The 13,755-nt window shown below is 37.3% G+C and overlaps 1 protein-coding gene across 1 annotated transcript; it reads left to right on the top strand.

The window, feature by feature from the left end:
* Window positions 1-1,878: 1,878 nt before the first annotated feature.
* LOC112158849 (ras-related protein Rap-1b) lies at window positions 1,879-12,219 on the top strand. Its single transcript, XM_024292479.2, has 9 exons — window positions 1,879-2,022; window positions 3,462-3,605; window positions 5,255-5,342; window positions 6,410-6,478; window positions 6,566-6,622; window positions 6,706-6,846; window positions 9,540-9,683; window positions 10,014-10,128; window positions 11,517-12,219. The coding sequence occupies exons 3-8, from the start codon at window positions 5,286-5,288 to the stop codon at window positions 10,098-10,100; spliced, it is 555 nt and encodes a 184-aa protein (XP_024148247.1). The 5' UTR covers window positions 1,879-2,022; window positions 3,462-3,605; window positions 5,255-5,285; the 3' UTR covers window positions 10,101-10,128; window positions 11,517-12,219.
* The last annotated feature ends 1,536 nt before the right edge of the window (window positions 12,220-13,755 follow it).

Raw genomic sequence — 13,755 nt, 5'->3', positions numbered from 1 at the left:
CTTTTTCTTTCTATCCTCAACAAACCAACATTGTGTCCAGCCTCCTCATTAGTCTACTTCCAGACCTCTTTCCTGGTAGTGCCAACCACAAGACCCCTTTACTAAGATGATCAAAATATCTCATTCTGCTTCCCCACATCCAAAAGCCATTTATCTGTCCCTCTGATGGATTCGTCCTCATTACTCCCTAAGAGAACCTCTACATCTTCACCTCTGCTGCTTCCTGTGTCTTTATGCTCTCACCACAGTCTTCTACACCCTTCCTTAATTCTTGTTGACTCTTTAGTCACACACCTGAAACTTTCCTCCACCTGTTCTGACCTGCTTCCTCTTCACCTCCTCCCCACTCGCTGCTGTTCTCTATAAAGTCCTCCCCCTTTTTTCACTTCTGCTCCCCATAACCTCACCGTTCCACTTGAGTTTCTCTCGTCTTTCATTCCTCTTCTTAATCTGTCAGTCTGTGCATCACCACAATAAACAAGAACAGGCTCAAAGTTGGTCCTTGCTGCTGTCCCAACTCTAAAGTATCCCAAAATTGTTTTAAGGTAATAGTAGCTTTAAATTCAGCATTGTTTACGCTGATAAATCTGTATAGTAGTCACTTGATTATTTTTTTAATTAGAGTAAAAAAGTTAAAGGATTAAAAACAGCTACTGTAGTACACAGTAACAGCTTCAACATAATTGATTTTTAACTTATTTATTCATTTAATATTTAGATTGTGGTATTTTTACACACTTAAATCTAAAGGAGTATTAATGTACTAAAAAGGTAACATCCTCTTCACAGTTCACTTGATAACAAAAAGGCTTTCACTGATGTCTAGAATAAACACGTTATTTCATTCCAATGTGCTGAAACTTTTCAAAAATGCTGGGAGAAGATCATTAATATTCAGTATTTAAACATTTGCTTTCTTTTATCTCAGAAACTGTGTGTGATATTTTCTATTTTTCAATTTCTGATTGATTTTAAGTATTAAATAAGTGTTGTTTCAGTCCTCCGTGCATCATTGGTGCTTGAACAAACAGCATGTTTGTCGGAGGGCCTGATGGGTCTAGTCTTCAAGTCATGACTACGTTTCGTTGGTGATATTTACTGTTAGAAATCTTCATCCTATCCAATGATTATAGCTACTTTTTAATTCACTGATTCTACATACATTTAACTAAGAAAAGAGTAACTAAATGAATACAGTCAATTATAACTGAGTAATACTTTTGATCTTTCAGTCTTAAAGACCCACTCTTGTGTTTTTAACATTTTCTTGTTGCCATTTTCTCATGATGTCAAATTGTTGTATACAAAAAAAAGTGTTGTTGGAAAAACAATGTGAAAATACGTTGAACAAGCTTCCTGCGCCGCTCCATTCTAATGCATCCGCTCGTGGACAAATAGATTAATGTACGTCTTTGTTTTCCTCGTCTGAGCTTACTCAAAGCTATTCATTTGGATAGCTTCAAAACTGCTCACTGTTTTGTTGCACTGATAATTTCTAAGTCGAGGAGCTGTAAGCTAGCAGGAGAGTGTAAACATTGAGCTCTTAGTCATGAGTGATGGGAAGGGGGGCGTGGTTGCACCAATGATCCACCCAGGTGTGCATTTCTAATGAAATATTGCAGAAACTGTCCTAAAAAACAACACAAATGTTTAAATTTTTGACTAAAAATTGAATAATTGTAATTAAAACACCAACTACTGCCCACCTTCACCTTAAATACTTGTGGCACGCCTCATCACTGCCTATCAGCTCTAGAACACGAATAATATTTTACTTACAAAACAGAAATACATACAGAATATTCTAATTTGATGAAGGGTTTTTGCTAAAGTAAACTTTAATAGAGTAAACAGGTATTACATCCCATTTGGTAGCTCTTAAGTGATGGTGACAGCAGGACGAGGCGCGCGCCTGAACTGCGCTGCCATGATTGGCTGAGTCTGGTCCAATCAGCGGCTGCCGCTGAACCCTTCCGTACATCCACAGGCTCGGAGCGTTTAGCGCACACATAGCGGAACACGGTGAGTCTCATGAAGCTCGCACTCACTATTATTAAAATGAGTTCTTTGGTGGCTAATTATTGAAATCATGACGCAATAGTTCGACAGCGTTACGGTTCAGATTGATTATTTTTTACCCGGATAATTTGTAAAGCTGCTGGTAAAGATTAGTGTTTGTTGGTAAAATAGCTTAGCTAGGAGGCTAATTTGGAAGACTCCAAAAGCTAACGGTTGCTAACCACTGATTCTAACGAGATTTCCGTACAGACATTTATGGGGATTTAGATAACCTAGCGTTTATTTTTTTTTCATTTCTCATTGTTATTTAGGATTATTTTCTATAAACTGGTAAACCTAAACGGTGATTTAAAGTTGAACTTTTGCTAAGTAGTGACACCCAGAGTTCAGTCTTATGCTAACTTGTTAGCACTCAGTCTGAGCTAAGTAGTTTCGTGAGCCGCTATGAAACTTCAACAAAGTTAGAAAATAAATTAAGGGGGATATGAGCATTAAGCTGTAAACTCGATTTTCTTTTGAATAAAACATCCTTAGGCTTAGTTTTAATCGTTTCTGCAGCGCGGAGTTTCACCATACTGCCCGGCTACGTTAGTTAGCTTATACGTGCTAGGTAAATGCTAACACGTAAGTTGTCAGACTAAGTTTTCACACGACTTTTTGTAGATAACGTTTAAAATTTGTCGAGTAAAATGCACTCCCAGTCTGTGTTTGCGTTTACGTAATGTCGTCAGTCGACTGGGTAACTTTTACACGGTGTTAAAGCGTTTGTTACAATAGGGAACTAATAGCCACACCCTTCCTTTCGAAACCAACTCCGCTAAAAGTTGCCTCGAAAACAAGACAACTTTTATTAGCGGCTCTCGGTTTAAAAGGAAAAAAAAAGACAGGGTGCGCCACGACGTTGTCGTAAACCGCGATTCGTAAAAATAAATCGTCTTTAAGAAAGTTTTCGTCAAAGTTTCGAACCGGACGCCTTCCTGTTCATTTGAGTGAAGGTAAAACGCAGTTCCAGCGTCCGGGGATGACACATGATACCTGCTTTATATTGAACTGAAGGGCCTGAGTCACCTAGTTAGCTTCATTGCAGTTCAACCCCAACAAATGTTATTCATATTTATTTTATATTCTACGTTTAATGTTAGAAGTTGAGTTCAAACTAATTTGTTTATATTTTATTGCTGTTATCTAACTTGTTTTTCCATAGTTGTCATTAACCCTAAATGTGTTAAATCCTATTGAATTGATCTTTAAAAGCATACACCTGATCCTGTCTTTTTAGTGTAAATTCCTTTGGGGGGAAACAGTTTTGTTTTTTCGCACTAAAGTAAAGGTCACAGAGTTTACTAATGACTCACTTATCCTCTTCCTTTTGTGACAGATATGATCCCTCTTTAATCAGTAGTAAATGTATTTCTGACATAAATGTTCTTGATTTTCTTTAGGACTAGTTCAAACCATTTGTTGGTGTTTTTTGGCTCCCCATTGAGCCTCGATCCCTCTGGAGCGGTTGACATCATTGTACCTGAGGATCTGTTGACCCCTTATCCCCAGATGTAGAGGGACTTATCGTCATATCTGTGAACACAGTAGGTCGATTTGTTTATTTATTGTTTAAAAAAAATTAAGCGATTTATTTCATCTGTTTTTTAGCTTGTAAAATATTCATTGGCTGCTAACAAAAACAAGGAAGCATTTTAATTTTCAAAGCCCGGCGTAGGACGAATAAATGAAGTGCTTGTTGCCTCAGCTGTTTGAGTCCAGCCTCAAATCTTGTCAGAGGAAGCCTTATGCTGTTTATCTGATGTGAGAGGCTTTGAGGCAAAGGCTGTGACACCCACACAAATTTACATCTTAAACGGAGTGATTTTTTTCTTCCCCCCTCTTCATACATTCACTTCTAAGCTAACAGACGCTTTCGGCGCATGCTGGCGTCACCTCGAGGTACGCCCCCTCACCCCAGTAATGACATCGGCACAGTGGGCATGCGTGCTTTCTCTGATCTCCTTTTTTGTGTTTGTATGTACTTGAGTAAAGGAGGGTCATCACAATGGCTCTTTGTGTGTGTCTGTTTCGCACTGTGGGTTTCTGTTTGTCCTTCATACATCAGAGTTAGAATTGCTAATGTCGGCCGACTGTGACAGAGTGCTGTATGTAGCGCTTGTCTCAGCGTTTGACAAAGATCTCACAGACCTACATCACGTGCAGATGCAAAGATGTACTTTGATGCTTTACTGTAGATGCCCTGTCACATTTTACATAAAGAAATAATGTTTATTATGATGCTTTACTTAGATTATATTGACAGCAACTTTTTGATTTTAATTTTTTTTAAATCAATTTCTGTTTTAAGTCAAATTTAGATGTAAAAGATGAATAAATCAGTTAATTTTATAACTTTATATATGTATCATCATGACACAATTAGTAGTGTTGAGCTTCCTTTTTTGGTTTTCTAAAAAAATAAATAAAAAATCAATATTTGAAATCCAAAATCCTGATATCTTTTGTTTTAGGAGATGTCTGTTTTGTATCCTAGTAATCTGAGTTGTAAAATAACCAAATTGCCGTTGTAATTCATAAGATATCATTGGTTTTTCGCATTGTATGTACAGACGATTTCCCTAAATTTGGATCCAGCTGATTGATTTTAAAAGAAGTCTATTTTTGTTTGAAGCGTGTCGCACTTGAACGCTTTCCTGCTAATTAATTCCAGGCCATGCGTGCGATCTGAAAGTGTGTCGGGCTGATGAGGCTGATGATAGGTCATTCTTGGTGGCCTTTTTCCCCTGTATTGTAATGAGGTGAAGTTATTTGTAGCTCTGGAACAATTACCTGCAGTCAGAAACACTAGCTTTAGCTTTTATTTCACATTCTAGGAGTCAAGGGCTAAAACCTGCTTGTTTTTTCCATTTTATTTATTGAAGAATAAATAAAATTTAGTAACCTTTTATTTATTAAAAATAAATAAATAAAATGTATTAACCTAATATTCATATTTTTATTTATATGTATTCCTTTTCCCATGATTATAGGTGCTGTATTTGTTGTTTATACCTCTTACTTTATTACTTAGTCCTTTTTTAGGCCCCATTTCTACACAAATTGTGAAAATATTTTATTTTCTGTTTATTTTAAACAAATAAAGATGGCACGTTTGAATGATGAAAGAAGTTGTTGTGTTCTGTAGTAGAAAGCTCTGTTCTCACTTCGCCATCCTGCCTCTGTTCTTTCACAGACTCTTGTGCGGTCCAGTGAAGTTGCCCACCATGCGTGAATACAAGCTGGTTGTGCTGGGATCAGGAGGCGTGGGAAAATCTGCACTGGTGAGTTCATGTCATCAAGTATTTTAGGGTTCTGGTTAACACAGACGTCAGACATCCAGATATATTTTCAATAATATTAATAGCAGTTTGTGTGGCGTCAAGTATGACTGCAAATTTAATAAGAATAAACATCAATTTTTCTGAACTTTGAGAATCAGCTGAACCTTTAATCCAAAGTTCATAAGCTAATTTATGACCTTTCGATTGAAACTCTATTAGTTTCCTGTTGTGGTTTCAGTGTTGTTGCTGATTTCTGGGTAACATTAAAGTTACTATTACACTTTTTGAATATTCAAATATTTTTGGGCAACTTTTGCAAACTGTAAAGGTAAAAAAATAATTTGAAAGGCTTGGTATTTTTTCAAATAAAAAAAACATTTATAGTTAAAGCTTCTGTGGGTGTAAGACAAGTGACCTTTCATGTAAAATCTGTCAGTGACTGATGCTTTTTGTTGTTGGAGGTCACTGAAGTCACCATTATGACTGTAGAAATGTATGGAAGTATTCGGATGAGCATAAAACCCTAAACTAATGCATCTTTCATTATGATCTCTGAGGGGAGGAAATTATGGATCCCTTTCAGGACTTTTATTCTCCTGGTTCATCATTGGAAAAATGAAAACATGAACTGCACTGATAAATTAATGACTCAGGTCAATGTTTGTCCAAAATGTGTGTGTTTTTTTTAAAGATAAAAAAACATGGTAAGATGAGGTTTGAAAGGATGAAATGTGAGCTTTATGTGACGTTTCTTATAACTTGTAACACTTTAGTGAGAAGTACCTAAAAAAAATACAGATTTGTCTTTCAGGCAAAAGTATTTCAGACTACATTTGCGATCCAACACTTTTTTTTAAGAATGTTTTTTGTCATCTAAGTGTTGGGTATTAATTAATAAAAAAAATAATATTTTAACATTTTTAAGTATCCGTTTAAACTAGAAAAGGATGTGAAAAGATTTTTCTGAATATTTAAACAGATAAATATCAGTTCCTTAGAGTTTATGACCAATTCCTGATGCATCTTAGACTGCAAGTTAAATATTTGATTAATTTTAACTTTTCCAGACTGTCCAATTTGTGCAAGGCATCTTTGTGGAGAAGTATGACCCCACAATAGAAGATTCCTACAGAAAGGTACAAATACGAGCAACACTAGAGACGAAATTAACATAGAAACTACAACCTGTTAAAACTTTTTTTTTTTTTTTTCCTGTTGAACAGCAAGTGGAGATTGATGGGCAGCAGTGCATGCTTGAAATCCTGGACACAGCCGGAACAGTAAGCAGCAGCAAACCCAGAGTCGGTTTTGGTTGATGTTCGCAGCAGATTTCTGATGATCTGGACTCTCTGTGGTTCTGCAGGAACAGTTCACGGCTATGAGGGACCTGTACATGAAAAACGGACAAGGCTTTGCTCTGGTGTACTCCATTACAGCACAGTCGACGTTTAACGACCTACAGGACCTCCGGGAGCAGATCCTGCGAGTAAAGGACACCGAGGACGTGAGTGCTGGGAGATCTTTAGAAGTCATTTGAGGGAAATATAGTACAGTCTTCCTTATGTTAAAATAATAACCTGTGATAGGTGGAATCTGAGGTTGGATTATAGGTGTTTTAAGGCTGTAAAACTGCTCACTGCAAACTTTATGCGTAAATATTTTCATACTTTTCCGTCTTGTTCAAAGCTTTTTATAAAAATAGTCCAGTATTAAAGAATAAAAAGATCTGCTAGTGATCAAAGTTTATTTAAGTTTGCTGAACACAATCTATTCAAGAAACAGCACAGAGGAGATTAATTGACAATATCTACAGCCAATCAGGACACAGAACATAATGTGCTGAATCCCAATTTATTAAAGATTTAGCTGTTTTTATGCTCTGGCTTTCACTCGCATGTGATTTAAGAAACTACGCAAAGAATCTCCTTTATTCTTAAAAGGTTTGGTGATTCTAAAAGTCTAGGAGCTTTTTTTCAGATTGACCACAGGACCCTCTCTTTGTTTGGTTCCCCTAAATGAATCGGTGTGGAGTTTGTATTTGGTAGAGATTGGTTAAACTAAAGCGAGCCAAGCTCAAGCATCACTGCTGCAACCCATGTTGACTGGTAGCCGCCATTAGCTGCAGCTGACCAGAAGTTAAGCAATGTTTGAGGTTATGACCTCACTAGCTGCTGAACATCTGGTCAGCTGTGTACTTTTCAAGTTAAAAAAAATGTAGTTAAAAATAAGTTTGAATGAGTTGTGAAATGTCTGATAAAGCTGTTTTTAATGGAGAAAGCGCCCAGTTTTTCTTTTCCCTCCTCCTGCTCAGTGATGTTTTTAGGCACAACAGCCTCCAAACCAGCTGGAACTGTGATATTTCTGTGGTTTTGATCTGCTCTCTACAGAGCAGAGTGTCAAAGTATAATACATTAAATGTGGCTCTGACTTTTTTTTATTGTTTTATGCCCAAACCCCCGACTGAGCAAAACCTTTTTAGTGTAAGAGTCCTTATGGTCCTTAAAATCGCTCCCATTGGACTTTTGTTTTTATAATTATGACGTTTTTTTTTGTTGTTGCCAAAATTCAAAAGCTTCTGTCGTTTCAGACATATTTTATCCTCAGCAGCTCATTAGAAATACACTTCTGGGTTGTGGGCGGGACTGTGGACACAGAACCAATTGGAGTGGATTGGAGAAGCCCGTGTGTAGCTGGAGTTTCTGTCTGCGCTGCTTTATATTCATAATTATTTAAAGTCTTAAAATGCGGATCTCTCGGCTTGTTTGTACCTTGTGTAACACGACTTCCTCATTTGCAAATGTCTTATTCAAACATCTATGACTCAGTTGAAGCTGGCCTTTATGTAGCTTAGCGCAGGGCAGTAGACACGCACGGAAGTCGACTATCTGATCAGGTCAAATCGGTTTGTTCAAAAATGTCGCCTTGAGACTATCTGACCAAGAATTTACAGTTTTCAGAATATTAACTGTAGCCACGAGACACTAAATGTCTTTTTTTTCCTTCTCTTTTCATTTTTGATATTTTTGCCCACTTTCAAATAAAAACTTTAGTGTTTGAGCAGCCTAAAGGAGAAGGAAAGCTCAGACCAACATTTGCAGATGTGGTCTTGATTGTAAAGGAACTGAAAGAAATGAAGTCCACTGTTTTCTGGAGCTGTATTTATGCATTCAATTTTTCTTCTTTTTGCGGTTTTTAGATCCCAATTATTGCATAATTGCAATTTTCTTCAAACTTTTTAACCTGACCTTTTAGTCTGGAGCTTGTTGATATTTCTCTTTAAGCCTGCTGCAATCAGGTTCCTGATAATCAAATCTTTAGCTGTTGACGTTCTTTCAACTACAGTAACTCTTCACCCGTTAACACAAGTAATATAATTCCAGTGGTGAGAAAAGCAGACTTGTGTCGTTCTGTAACACGTAACTTTAGCACTGAGTTGCATATCAGTTCAGAGCAGCTTTTCTCCTCATCAGAATCAGCTGATCTGCATAGGAGGATGTGTGATTTAGGTGTTGCCTGTGACATCTCCGGTGTTAAAGGGTTAAAATACTATCAATGTTTAATGTGACTCACTTCCAGCAGATCTGCAGAAACATGTTTTTATCAGTCAGTAATCGTGTCAGAACATTACAGAACAATGCTGTGTGTACGCAGCTCCTCTTCATGTTTAGGTAGAGATGTGTGTTCCATGTAATCGTCCTCGTTCATAGGTCTCCATTCATGCACGTTGTGTTTGATGGCTTTGGGATTTACAGCAGATCTTTTAACTTGTTCACTTTCATAGGCTGTTTTTAACTGAACAAACCGTGTCAATTAAAGCCTAATTTAACAGAAATAAACGAGAGGAAAATCTGTAGACGGTCATCCCCATAGGTGAAAATGCTGAGTCATCTACAGGAATGCTGCTCACCTGTTGTACGAACATGAGCTCACCACCTTTAGATCTTATACAAATGAGCACACATGACAGAAGACTTTTTCCTGGTAATACACCTTAAATGTTCACTTCATTGCAAAAAGATTTACTTTAAGTCCAAGACTGTGATATCAGAGCTCAGCTGTTCATTTATTTATGAATCCCGGCTGCAAACGTCAAACCAATCGAATTAAAGCTCTTTTGAAGCACCAAAACCGTCACTGGGAGCCGTTCTGTGGCTATAAAGTCCAACTTCCGATTGACTGTTTCCTCCTCTCATTCAGGTTCCCATGATCCTGGTGGGGAACAAGTGTGATCTGGAAGATGAGCGCGTGGTTGGAAAGGAGCAGGGGCAGAATCTGTCCCGCCAGTGGAACGGCTGTGCCTTTTTAGAGACTTCGGCTAAATCAAAGATCAACGTTAATGAGGTGAGTTTGATGTCCTGGTGGAGCAGCTCCGTTCTACATGCTGAAAAACACGTTCTCACTTCTGATTTCAGTACTCTGTCACATGATGATGCCTCATAAATGTGTCAGACTTACAGTCTAAACGCATTTAGTTCAGCACTAACGTAAACAAAAATGATCCTCTAAGTTTGAATTCATAAATCTTCACAGCTTCAGGGTTCATGAGATCGTCTGTCCTCTGACTTTTTAGAGCCTGAGCACACATTTTTTCATCTATGGAGCTCTTCTCTTGGGAAATGTGCAGCTGATGTGAATTGTTGACATCCTCTTCACCTCGTCCCTCTGTTGCAGATTTTCTATGATTTGGTGCGACAGATCAACAAAAAATCTCCGCTCGAAAGGAAGCCGAAAAAGAAGTCTGGCTGCACGCTGCTCTAAGACTGCCACCCACAGTCGCTCCAGGCAGGTGAGTGGAGGAGCTACATTTACTCCAGACGTCTGCTGACCTGCAGCTGCTCAGGAATAATTGCAGACTAATTGTGTCTGGCAAAAATGAAGAACCTTTTTCTGGAATTACTTTGTATTCACACCTCTAAAGCAGAGCACTGTTTGACTTTAATCACTTGTTTGTTTGTGAAGTTTAAGAAAAAAAAACGAGATGTAGAGGACAACAGAAATCTTATAAATGTCTACAGATTTATCAAATGATTTGTCTTTTTATTATTGGTATGTAATCTGACGCCCCCTGCAGCTGAAACATGGAACTAAAGTTTCTCACTGAAACTGTTTTAAAAAGTTTACTTTGTATAAAAGAAAAATACATATGACAGTCATCGATTGTTTAATGTATATGAGTTCTCTCCCTGGTTTGATGTCAAATAAACCAGAGAAAAAATAGTTTTTAAATCCACCAAAAAACTACAATTCCCAGAGCTCCACTTCCTCAGCTTTGTTCGATTAAAAAGCTCCAAATGTCTTCTGCAGATGCTAAAAGGAGTTGATTCAGATACAATGCAGTCGTCTGGAGATATTAAATATGCTGATTTTTTTTTTTAAAGCTAAAATCAAAAAGCTTCTGTCGTTTTTTAAGACATATTTTCTGCAGATTTTGGGTTCTTGGCAGGACTGTTGGTGTGGAAGTTGGCCTCGTTATTTTCCCATCATCCTTTGTTTACACTCTCCCACTAGCAACAAACACCTCACATGCCTTAGCTAATGTTAGCGTAGCACAAAGAGAAATATCAGAGCTATCCAGCCGTACAGTCTGTAACCAGATGGAAGCTCAGACGAGGAAAATAAAGACTTTAATGGATCCATTTGTCTGCAAGTGGAGGATTTAGAATCGTCAGTGACCGCGTCGTTAACTGATCGTTTTCAAACATCCGATTTGATTAAGGAAACACTCAAAAATGTGGTTTAAATCTTACATTCTTTTTAATATATCCTCCATTATGAGAAAAATGCTACTAGAACATGTTAAAACTTGATTTTCATTGGAGTGGGTCTTTACGGAGTATTTGGGGAACGTTTGTCTTAAGCAAATTCTAGCCAACTTTTATACATAACGTTTATACATATAAATGACCATCTTTTTTTAATTATTTAAAACAAATAATGTCCTCATCAATTGCTATAAATAAAGTTTTATGGTTAAATTATAAAGTTGCTTGCTAAAAAACTGTAATACAGCTCACAAAATAAAAACATCATACTATTAATAAAGTGAGCTAAAATGTCAAACATGTCTTAGAGTAAATGCATTAATGGCCTCCAGCTAAAAAAAGTGTTAACTCCACCCAAACAGTGCTGTAGTCATTGTTTTCATTCCTAACAAACTTCTCCTTCAACCTGCAGAAACATGTGATGATTTACTGTTTCCCCGTGGATGGTGCCAGCATTCCAAGTCCTCGCCAGAGCGTTTTGAAACAGGCCGACGGAAACTTCACCACTCGCAAGACACGGCACATACTCTTTAAGAACCTCTCTGCTTTTTAATGACAAAGAAATTTGTACAGTCGGCTCGGTGACAACAGTTTCATTTCTGTTCTTTACTTTTGTTGTTCTTATCCAAGGTGTCTTTCTTCTGGAAACTGTCTTATGTGAAAGCATAGACTGGATTTCAATCCATGTATGGGAACTCAAATGTTTTATTCAAAGTAATATCAGTCTTTGACATATTGTGACGATATGTTTTTGAAAAGTGAAAATCTCGGTCTTCTTGTACATTTCTGCACTAACGAAGACGTGTCATTGTCAATACTTTACTGGTTCCTCCTTACAAGGATGTGCATTGGTAACATCTTTCCTAAGTGACTTTGTTTTATAATGACAGCTGCAAGCCTTCCATATTTCCCCATAATATATTGTTCTTCCATTTTTGCATAATAAAGTTAAGTAAATTTGTATTTTATAGACCGATGGGGGCAAAGGGTGTTCTGATTTGTCTTGAGGCTGAAATGATAAATTGTACTAAACCACCTCTAATATTGCTTCTTGTTGCTGTGTCACAGATTTTTCCAGCTTTTATGAATGATTAAATTTTAGTACATTTTCATTATCTTCTTTTTCTGTGGTCGTTATTGACGGGGACTTTAAATTCGTGCCGGTTAAAGTCTCAGAGGAAGTAGTGACACATTTTAAAAGCACTTTTTTATTTTCAAAATAAAAGCAGCTTTAATTTAGCTTGATTCTAAATGAATATTTGGACACAACTCTTAATATATTGGACTCGTTTACCCATAATGCATCAGTATGCACATTTAAAGTCCCAATCCGATTATCTTTGGATCTATCGTAAAAGTGTTCCCAATGGTGTCTTAGTTATGATTATGCCGTTTTTTGTCAAAATTTGTTTTCTATGGTAGTAACTGCAGAGTGGCAGGAGTGCATTGTGGGTGGGGGGCTGTTGGCACACAGTAAGCCCCCTCCACTCCATGTTGCTGAGCAGGGAGCTTGTGGCCAGTCAAGTGTCTCAAATAAGCTCCTTAAACATCATTCTCTCATCAGCTCATGATTCACAAGAATTTGAATAAATAAATACTCAGAAATGCAATTTTATACTTAATTTTCTTAATCTAACAGAATGAATATAACTGTGACTGAGTGGATTTGTCCTGGTTGGCAGCCTCTACAGAAAGCAGCAGTTTGAAGAGGTGAGAGTCTGGGGTGTGTACGGTCCTTCAGAATGTTTCTGGCTCGATTGAGGCAGCGGGAGGTGTGGATGGAGGTTACTATGGGCAGAGGGCGGCCGATGATTTTCATCCAGCTGGAGAGCCAAAGTGACACAGCGGAGGTCAACATGCTCTGGATGGTGGAGCGACAGAATGTCACCAGCAGGTTCTGGTGGATTTGCTGCTTCCTGAGTGTAGCTGCTGCTGAGCCTTTGCTTTTTTTAGTCTGATTTATAGGAGTGTAGCGATTAAAGACTTAACCGATTAATCGATTTATATTCAATCCTACCAGATCCTTCTGTTTGAGACAAATTTTTAATCACATTGACCTGGATTATAAAATAGCTTTAAAACAAAATGTATAAATTTTCAAAAACACCATTTGGATTAAGGGGCAATAGGTTTATTTAACTATAACATAAACATGACAAGGTGACATCACAGTGGACAACACATGTAATGGCAGCAAAAAATGATCAATCCATCAATACAGTCTAATGTGTGGAATTTTGTAAAGTCATGTGACCATAAAATGTGTTTCAATGTTCTAATAATGTTCTGTTTCTATTATTGCGATTCATAGAAACAGTGGGCGGAACTTTATAAAACGTGGATGGATTTGTTATTAGTTCTTGTTTACTTGTGTGTTTGTACAAATGTTTAATTTACACTTTGTTAGAAATACAAGAAATTTGATAAACTTCACCTGCACTGTTCAGTACCAGGTATTTATCTGAGTTACACTGGTGGAATTTTTGGCTAAAAATGTCCTGGATTCCATTTTAGGTCAGTGAATTGGATCATTCAAAATGAACAAATATGAAATCATATCGGGAACCACAAATTATGATATCAATCGAACCGTTAAAATGAATTTTGACACCCCTTCTAATTTATCAGACAGATCCAGTCAAGCAGGATGA

The sequence above is a fragment of the Oryzias melastigma genome, linkage group LG7 (assembly GCF_002922805.2).
Source record: "Oryzias melastigma strain HK-1 linkage group LG7, ASM292280v2, whole genome shotgun sequence".
Lineage (NCBI taxonomy): Eukaryota > Metazoa > Chordata > Actinopteri > Beloniformes > Adrianichthyidae > Oryzias > Oryzias melastigma.
This window is presented reverse-complemented; position numbering and strand designations above follow the sequence as displayed.